Consider the following 10,119-nt stretch of genomic DNA (forward strand, 5'->3'; position numbering starts at 1 on the left):
CAGTATGCTGGATAAGAAGAACCAGGGATCTGACCTAGCAGGGTTCTTCTTAATCTCTGTTCTTATAAAAAGAACCAACAAGTAGTATGACCCTCCCGTACCTGTCAAATGAAGCTTGTCTGACTGCCTGTATACAGGCAGAATCAACCATGTCAAACTGCCTGTATACAGAAAATGAGCTCCTCCAGAAAAAGGATCACATGGAATGCTTTTCTGACATGGTAGCTTTTCACAGGCAAGGGGTTTTACAGGACCATGGGGGAGGACATTCAGTCAAGTAATTCCCCCATTTGTATGCTAAAATGGTATAGTCTGCAGGATAACTGTACCCTGCATTTAAAAAAACTGCAGTTGGATCTTAGCTACATGTAGACTATCTTGAGAAAGTTCAATATAAAAGCATTTAAGACTCATCATGATTCAGTAGAGTGATTTATTTTTCTTAGCAGGAAGAATGTTAATGAGAAGAGATATTTGTCTTTCTACAAAACATTGTTTATCTTCATGCTGTTGACTTCTTTGCTAATGTTACTAGGCTTTCACTTCCAGATTGGTTTTTCAGTAAAAATAGGTATAGTTTTGGCCTAACATTAAAAGACAGAAGTGACACAGACTGTCTTTAACAGCTAACTTTTTTCATGCCATGTCTAAAGCTTTGAATGATAAAGATATGTCAGAGAAATAAAGGCGTGCATATTTACCAGGCAATTGCTGTGTAAACAGAAGACTTCATTCTCGTTCTGGTTCAGAGATGCTGGCTGGAGTTAAAGTGAACATGAAACATCACATGATGTTGAATGAACCCAATCTAAGTTCAGGATGAGGGGTGCAAGTAGAAGAAATCAAGATAAACAGTATAAAGGTCCTATAAGGTTTAATAAACCAGAGGCACCCAAACTTTTTCGCTCAAAAGCCACATTGAGAAACAGAAACGACTTAGTGGGCCAGGGTGGGGCAGCACCCATGAATGCCAAAATCCTAAAAGATGAGACTGAAGCCCTGCTTTAAATGCTGGCCTGCCAGCTCCAGCCCCACTTCTTAAGCTCCTCCAGCCCTGCATCTTCGTGTGCCATATGAAAACAGACCAATTGCTGGCTGTAATTTGGCACGGCTATAAACTTGGTAATGGAAGTTTGATTGTCAGCAGAAATTAATGCAAGAAATGGAACTAGAACATAGTCCAGTGGATGAGTGGTGGTCACAGACATCAAATCACAGGCTTCTAAGGCTAGTTCACATGTAACATTGACATATCATTATCACCTTTGTTCTCTATCAAATAAAAATCAAAATGTCCTGCTCAATAGAGGCCTATGAAGTACATTGTTGGGCCCTCCATATTACTCCAATCTCTAGAAAAATGGGTATTTAAGTCAAATGTTCTATACAACATCTGGGCTTCCCTTCAGGATGTTGCCTTTCTTCCATAGAAAACCTGCATGTGCAGTCAAATCCACATAATGTAAGTCTTATTCATGCATATCTATGCACGTTAAATGCATGGATGACGAGTGGGATTGTGCCTGCTACCCCTGTTAGTCTAAGGTCTGAATACAGCATACATTTGGGCCAATTTATGCACATAGGCTCTCTGCTATTGGGAATGCCACTTTCAGACAAATGCATTGAAGCTGTAGGTGTTGGCAGCTGATACTGTTCTAATCCCCTCCCCCAAGGCATTCACTTCTCACATAAAAAGAGCTACAGTCTTATGGGAATGCAGGTAGGGTTACCATCCTCCAGGTAGTGCCTGGAGATCTCTGGGAATTACAGCCATCTCCAGATGACAGAGATCAGTTCCTCTGCAGAAAATGGTTGCTTTGGAGAATTGATGCTATAGCATTATACCCTGCTGTGGCTCCTGCTCTCCCAAACCCTTCCCTACCCAGGATCCACCACCAAAATCTCTAGGAATTTTCCCATTAGAGTTGGCAACTCTGGACATTAATGCCTCCTGTGAAGGAATCCTGAATTTTTATATAGAATTTATATGATTTTCATACTGGTCCCAGGGAACATCTTTTCCTTTTGCAACTGAGCTAGGGCTCATTCCCGAGTCTTAGAGCAGCAGCTGTAGCCACAAGGAGTGCTGCAGTGTCTGTGTTTTTCTCTCAGCACTTACCTGGATACCCAGACCATGCAGGCAGCTTTTTCAAGGTGAGACTGCTTGGTTGGATGTAAATGGTCACAATGGAACTTTGTATGACCACAATGGTAGGCCCAGCTGATGCATGGCAGAAGGTGGCTCATTACAGCCATCTGCAATGAGGGAGGCGATGGATATTACTTCCTGAACACAGCTGGCTACAGCATGAAAGAAGGTAATGAGAGTACCTTGCCTGCAATGACAAAATACCTTCAACTGACTCTGCCCAGAGGTGACCCCAGAGTTGGAAAAGAGTAAGAATAGGTTTATTTCACTATCAAGTGGGGCAGAATTCCGTAACCACTTCATTTGCAGTGATGTGGATGTGCTTAACAGCCTTTAAAGATCAGACTTTCCATAGATCAGTTCTATATTTTGACTAATGCAGTCTGAAGAGTTCTGTGCTATTTCATCCCATGTCTACTTTGTCATTAAAAACACTTAAAAAGCCCAAGCAAAAACAAATTCCTACTTCAAACATTAGAGATGGAAGAGAAAGCTATGAGGCCATCCAATCTGTTTCTCCTTACATTTGTTTTCCATGCTTTGGTCCAATTTTATTACAAGAATTTCCAGCAATGGTATTTTCACCACAACCTTGAATCTAACTTGCTTACTTTATTTTCAATGCAGGCAACTGTATCTTGACTAGACAAGCTTTCCCCCTTTCTCATAAGAATTTTTAAAACGAATATTATACAGCCATTGTTGACCAACAACAAACAACTTATAAAAACACTAAATAACTGAAATGCAAGGAAGACTAATGTGTGGACCCTGAATATGCGCAAGTTAATATATGGGCACTGTGCTATTTTGGAGGCTTGCCAAGGGAAACATAGCTTCTAAAGAACATCTGAGGACAACTGTTTTCCTAAAAGTTTCCCAGAGAAATATTACTCGTGTAAATAAATCCAGTTTGTTTTTGGAGAGCCATAGAAATATAGTTTTATTAACCTATCGCCATTGGTGCTTCTTGTATAACTCAGTATAGATTGTACATTCCCCACTCACCTGTACATTTATGTTTAATCCCCTTTCATTCTATCTGATGGAAATGTGTTTAAAAAAGTGACTCATGAATCACTCCTCCCCTTTCCATGAAACACTCTTCCCCAGAAGTGCTTATAGCCAATTCACATGACTCTGGAAGTGCACTGAAATGAGTTGATTGAGCATGGACTGAATTTACATATAATGTATATCAAACCCTAGAGAGCAAGCATAGTGTAGTGGTCGGAGTGTCAGACTAAAATCTGAGAGAATGAGCTTCAAACCCCCCTCTCCCATGAATCTTGCTGGGTGACCTTGGACCAGTATCTCTCTGTCTCTCTCAGCCTAACCTACCTGTGAAGATAAGATGGAATAGGAGAAGATTGATGTACACCATCCTGAGTTCCTTGGAGGAACTGACAGAATACAGATGAATTGACTAAATTATATGAATACTTCAGTACACATTCAGACTGATTCACAATTCTGAATAGAAATATTTGGGCTTCTTGTCTTTTCTGTGAGTTAAATAAATAAATCCTGGAAGACTTCACAACCTGATATTCAGATATCTTTCTTAGTACAAGCCTGTGTGCCAACTTTGGTCTTATTAGCAGTTCCTTTTATCTATTTCACCATCCAAGAGTGTCAGATCTGCCCCTGCCCAGTCAAGGACATTTTTGACAGGGATGACATCTCTTTAGAACCGTCTTCCAGATGAGATTGGGAAGGTTCATACCTTAGCAAGTTTTAGGAAGCCCTGTAAAATAATGTTCCTTTGAGAGAGGCCAATCTATGTTGTTGTTGTTGTTGTTGTTGTTGTTGTTGTTGTTGTTGTTGTTGTTGTTGTTGTTGTTGTTGTTGTTGTTATGGGATTGCTTCTGGTTGTTATGAATGTATTGTTCTGCTTCTAATGATTTTGTCTTGTGCCTATTTTTGGTGCAAGAAGTTGGTCAGCCAGTTAGGCCTCTTGGATGGGAGGGAAGGGAGCCTAAGCATATTTTAATAAATAAGAAAATAAATAGATATAATCACATGGGTCCAGACATCCCACTGGCAATCCATTTGTGTGAGGACTCTTTCTTTAGAGTTCTACCATCACTACACCAAACTGGGTGAAGGAGTTGTGCTTGTATATTGAAAACTGGCAGAATTATGAGTGGTGGGGGCAGCCTCTCTGCACAAAAGAATTTCACATATGCATCTGCCACCATTCTACTGTTCACCTGTAAGAAGCATATTCGGTGCAGGAGGATATTCTACTATTTATCTGCAAAGGCTTCCAAGTGTTGGTCAACACCAGGATGGGAAAAGCACCAGGTGTACCTCCAAAGCAGAACCAAAGAATGGTGAGGCAATCACTAAATTGTTGCCCCAAAACTCAATTCACTCGCTCTCCATCCATCTTAAGTGATCTGATTAAAAGGATAAGTGAGAACTTCTCACACTGAGTTTGGGCGTAAGAACAACTGCACGGCTAAAATAGTCACTATCTGTCCTTAACTTTTTTTCTTTTAAATGCTCAGAAACAAAGGATATGAAAGGGACCCACTAATAAGAAAAAAGTGGGAGGGGGCAAGAATGACTACAAAGATCTCACTCACAGTAGCTGTGTAGCTTTATTGTATAACTAGCAAAATGCCTATTGAAGGACAGAAGCCACATGAAGTACAAGAGAAGGGTTATTATAACATGCACTGACCCTGGGTGTGGTGGTGAAGGGTGCGAAGAGTACATGCTCCTGTAGCATTTATGTCAATGAAAGCTGGACATCTCATGGGGGAGATGGCAGGTTTTGTCTTCATTGCACTAAGAGCCAAACTAGACGTGCAGGTTTTTAACAAGTTCCTCAGACTCAACTCAGATTTACCACACTACACAGCAGCTGCATGAGACAGCTATTAGGAAATAAAGGAGAGCCCAAACAGGCTCAGAATGCTGCTGTGGGGTGAAGAAAGGCTCCTGCTACCCCCAAGCCCTTTTCCACTCACCAAAATAATGATGGGGGAAGCTGTTTCCCCATTTTTACTGTTCCACATGCATAGAATACTTCTTGTGGTACAGCAAAAATGGAATAAATCCCCAGCCCATCGGCTGAAATGGAATAAATCCCCAGCCCATCGGCTGAACCCAGCGCAGGGTCTGTGAAACTGACAGCCCTTTTCTCCTGCCACCCGAGCAGCAGAATGGGGCTGTCAGTTTCACACACGATCAGTGGCGCCAACCTGTCTGGCTTTACAAACTGCTGACAACTCTCACGAACCTGGCTTCAAAAGTTATGGAGTTCATGGAAAACGCAGTCCCATGAACTGCATTTTCACGAACCACAAATCGACCTGGTTTGTGCATTTTTTTGCTTTGTATTGTGATTTGTGTCCACCTCTACTTGTCACTGGAGCACAGGCCAACCCTGTTCCCTTACTAAGAATGAAGCCTGTTTTTATCTGCATAGTTCCACTCCTTCACCTGCATATCTCCATCTTGGGCTTCTTCCATTTCTTGGTCATGCTAGTTTGCAAAGGAAATCTGAGAACTGGCTTTTATATGTGTATATAAGCATATGTAGGAGCTGGAAATCACATCTGCAGATGAATAGCTGTATATATGCACACAGACCTCTTAATGTCACCAAACCGTTCACATGCATATAAATCTTGCTCTGAGGATTTATGTGGTTCAGTGACAGGCGCCCTGAACATGCCCAGGATAGAAAGATCACATGATTATCTGAAGTTATTTTAAAAACAGAAAATAAACACTGATTCCAGTCTCAGATTTCCTGATCTGATGATTCTTTTAGGAAGAGCTGAGTAGCAATAATTTCCTGGCCCAATCCCTATTATGATGACGGTTCTTTGCCAGTTTAAGGATCTCCATGGAATCTGAATGTGTTTTGACTCTAAATATATTCTGTAGGTTATTAATCAAATTATAAGCTAGCAATAAACAAGATGGTTTCATTCCTATGCATTGTTCATTTAACATACAGTGATCTTCACACACACAGACACACTCCATCTGAAAACTAATTTTTGGCACACGTTTGCCAGGCTTGAGAACAGGTTCAGTTAGAATTTTTGAACAGTTAATTTTTAAAAAGAAGACATGAAGGAAGACAACAAAATGTGAAGTCTGTCCCAATATCCATCTTTCTTTCTTTGTACATTGATTTCTTTTACAATTTTCTCAAAACTTAATGGAAAGACAAATTGAATTTAAAATGCTAACACACACATATCTTCCTCAATCTGCTACAAACACATTACCATGGGTAGGGCAGGGATGGGGGTAAGAATTGCTTCCCCTCCTCCCCCAAAATTGCAAGTGCCTCAAAAAATGATTGGTTGGTTAGTGTTAGTTGGTTGGTTGATTAAGGATTCAGTGGGGTGTATCTAACAATTTGCCAGTGGAAGGTAATGGCAGACACAAATTTTCTCTGTGTTCCCCTTCCCTGAGAAGTACTTCTGGAGTCCTGGAAAGTTAGTGAGAACAATCCTAAGGAGGTCTCTTCAAAAGTAAATCCCACTGACTTTAGTCGTAAGCGGATCTATACAGAAGTCAATCACACTGAATTCAATAGAACATATTCCAACTGCCTATGCCTGGAGGGTAAGAAAAAGCCACATGGGCCGGGGGCTATAAAGATGGATGGGATTCAGGCAAAATTACCTTTTCCCCTCTTCAAGTGGAACTCCACAATAGGAAGAGGGATGTAGGAATGATTTTTCCAAATTCCTCCTCTTCACTATAGGACTCCCCAACCCAAGGAGCGTTTTGTCTCCTTAGAGATCTTCAGAAGATACTGTAAGGCTTGCTTGTTTGCCACGGTTTTTGAGGGGGTGTGAATGGTAGGCATCTTTTAAAAGGGGAGACTTGGGGCTTGTAGTTTTATTTTGGTTTTAATTGGAGATTTAAAAAAAAACTATTGTTGTAAGCCACCATGAACCACATGGAAAGGTGAGTTATAAATATTTTTAAAAATATATGATAAATAAAATGGTCCTCTCATGTCCTGTGACACTACCCATCATCTTTCTGGGGGCCAAAAGGAACTACTGGAGTAAGAGAAATGAAGAGAAAATTCATGTATACTGTGTTGGCAGTTAGTTGGATATAACCTATTTTGTACTTAGAGATCCTATTCCCTCAGTGGAGATGAGGGATCCCCGCTTTCACCCTCTGCCCTCCCACCTCCACTTACCTGGCCTGCAGGGGAGGAAGGCATGGGAACACGCCACCCAGGTGTGCTCCCAGGGTGGCGCGATGACATCACTTGCAGGAGTGACATCATTGCACCACCCCGAGAGTGCTCCTGCGCTTTGCAGCGGGCTGATTTTGGCCCCCAATGGGCCTGTTTTGGCCCATCAGAGGCCAAAATTGTCCTGCTGTGAAGTGCACGCATGCCCCTGCACGATAACATCACTTCCTGGAAGTGACATCATCACGGGGGCACAGGTGCATGGAGGATCATGGGCCCAGCAAAAAGGTAAGTGCCAGGTCCCCCGCCTCCCGCCAGGAGGTTAAGGGGACCTCATATCCCTATTTGTACTATATACCATTTTTAACCCATGTGTTCTCTGTACAATGATTTCCCTAAAAAATAAGCATAACCTTGATGGGATATGTGAGAGCTGTGCACAATAAATGAAAATCCAACATGCATTTATCGTGTAATAACTTGATTGTGCAGAAAGTGCTCCCTCCCCACATTCTCAGTTGATTCATGTATTTCTGGCAACTGATGGTTTTTAGCCATCATTTATCTGTGCTGGATATGGTATCAAATAGACAGCACGACATACCATGAGCAGCTGCAACAACAACACCAACAGAAGCAACATGTGTTGTTGGGCCTTTGGTTTCCAGGTGCTTGAGAAACAGCAGATGTTCCTTCATTTTGTGACTGTTGCCTTTTTCTCATTTCAGCTACTTCAGTACCCCAGTGGCTACAAGAACACAGACATAAGAGAACATGAAGGAAATGCAACATTATTTGTGCTCTTTCTAAATAAATTGCTCTGGCTAATGCCCCCCTTTCAAACTTCAACATACAAAGATAACCACTGATTTAATATGCATTGCACTGACATCCTATCTTCCACTTTGCTTCAGCAGCACCAGTCCATCCTTATATTAGAGAAGGGGATGTGCCAGGTAGCCTGAATAGGGAAGGGGAAGGCAGTGACCTTGGTTCTACATGCTCACTTCCCTAGCAGCAGAGGGCAGTACACAGTTGCTGGCTACAAATCTTGGAGGGTATTGTGTGGGACGAAAGAAGAAGCTGCTGGGTGCAATTACTGTGGGTCTTCCTGCCTGCTGATTCCTTCTGCAATGACCCTTTTGCTGAGGCAATCCTTGCTGAGGCAATCCCCCCACCTCCACCTGCTTCTGCCCAGCCCCACTCACGTGGCCAGCAAGGAGGGGAGGCATGGGGGGAAGAGGTACGTGCATGCACTCCATCACTCCTTCTTCATGCCTGCAATGTAGGGCTTGCTGGGTGCACCCATTTGGAGGTGATTTCTACTGAGCTCAGTTTTAGCATGGCCAGCGGCTCCTCCATGCCAAAAACTGACATCATTTTCTGCCACAACAGGAGAAGGTGGGAAGGTAAGTACCCCCAGCCCCCTGCATCCCCAGTTGGATCTGAAGCCTCTGGCAACCCTAGAACACATACTCTCTGGTGTGCTTCCTTGGAGTCCCGTGCAAAGTTCTTTTGGGCATCAAAGGGAGAACTAAGCCCTGCTTCACTGAGCAAATGTTCCCCAAAGGGTTGGGATTGGACTTCTAGGTTATGCATCACAGGCCTAACACCCAGGAAATTTTTACAGCTCCCCTCTTGTTATCTCGTATTTCTTTGGTTTAGGAAGCTGTTCTTGTTACCGATGATTACAGGGGTGCATCTCACAGTTTATTTAACACTTGGTAGTGCTTAAGATGTCAACAGCACTGTGACTATCACAGCTTTTCCATTTTTATACAGAGAAAGAATTTCAATGATCAAACTAAATTACTCCTCATTACACATGGCTGGGAATCACTATTACATGAAGAGAGATCTAGAAACCATGCAGCTTTGGTGAATAATTGTTTCACCATTCAACAGCTCTGAGACCTGCACAATTTATTTACTTAAAACATTTTAAAGCATGCACTCTCAGCTAACATCTACAAGGTTTATGGAAAGGGATTGTATGCAGAACATATAATTCAAAGTACAATATTCATTTTTAGTGTATTTACTTTATCCCATAAACATGGGAGCTCAGCAGTATATAATTCCCTAGAGTCTGTAATATTCTTTATGAATAACTTTCTGGATCCAGGATGCAATATGACATAAGATTAACTTTTATTAACTATTTACATAACTTAGAAAGTAGCAGTAGGGAGAGAATAAATAACTTGCTATCCCAGCTAGACCTTTTGGCCCTCTGGGATGTGTAGAACCTGTTAAGCACCACCCATTTAAAGTCATAGTGACCTCACATTTTTCTCTTCCACAAAAGAAAATACGACCATACCTTCGGGCAGCTTTAGCTGCTCAAGGAGGACCTTGTGCTTTGCCTCCCTGGAAGGAGGGAGAGCAGAGCAGTTTCCCAGGCATCTGGGTCTTCACTGGGTGGGCAGAGCCAGCAGCTTCTTCAGGCGGCTCTGCCTGCCGGGCTTCAGTTGCCTTCAATGCTCGGAGGAAAGGAACGTGTCTGTCAGTTCTCCTAAGCAGTAAGGTGGCAGCAGCGGAGGAGTCTTGGCGGCAACAGAGTCGGATTCTCAGTGGCTTCTCGGTCCAGGAGAAGCACCTGATGTGGCGAGGCTTGGTGGTGAAGGAGGCGTGGCAGCAGCGAGGCTCGGGGGCAGCGCTGGGGCTTTGGCGGTGGCGGTGGCATGCTGTGCTTTACTGGTGGTGGTCTCAGCTGCTGCATTTAATTCAGGAGTGGATGCTTGGGGGGTGCTGGCCTAGACCCTCCTGTACTGGCCGTGCA

At 42.8% G+C, this 10,119-nt stretch overlaps 1 protein-coding gene across 3 annotated transcripts in view; it reads right to left on the reverse strand.

The window, feature by feature from the left end:
• The window catches only part of RGS17 (regulator of G protein signaling 17), a 31,393-nt gene extending 23,321 nt beyond the window's left edge, over positions 1-8,072 (reverse strand). The window contains exon 1 of one of the 3 annotated variants that reach the window (XM_054985459.1): positions 7,942-8,072. In XM_054985459.1, the coding sequence (XP_054841434.1) occupies positions 7,942-8,060 (119 nt within the window). In that variant the 5' untranslated portion in view covers positions 8,061-8,072. The remainder of the gene's footprint in view (positions 1-7,941) is intronic. The other 2 variants (XM_054985441.1, XM_054985449.1) reach the window with 2 other exon arrangements.
• Between the last annotated feature and the right edge of the window lie 2,047 nt (positions 8,073-10,119).

This window comes from Eublepharis macularius, chromosome 1 (genome assembly GCF_028583425.1).
Source record: "Eublepharis macularius isolate TG4126 chromosome 1, MPM_Emac_v1.0, whole genome shotgun sequence".
NCBI classification, from domain to species: domain Eukaryota; kingdom Metazoa; phylum Chordata; class Lepidosauria; order Squamata; family Eublepharidae; genus Eublepharis; species Eublepharis macularius.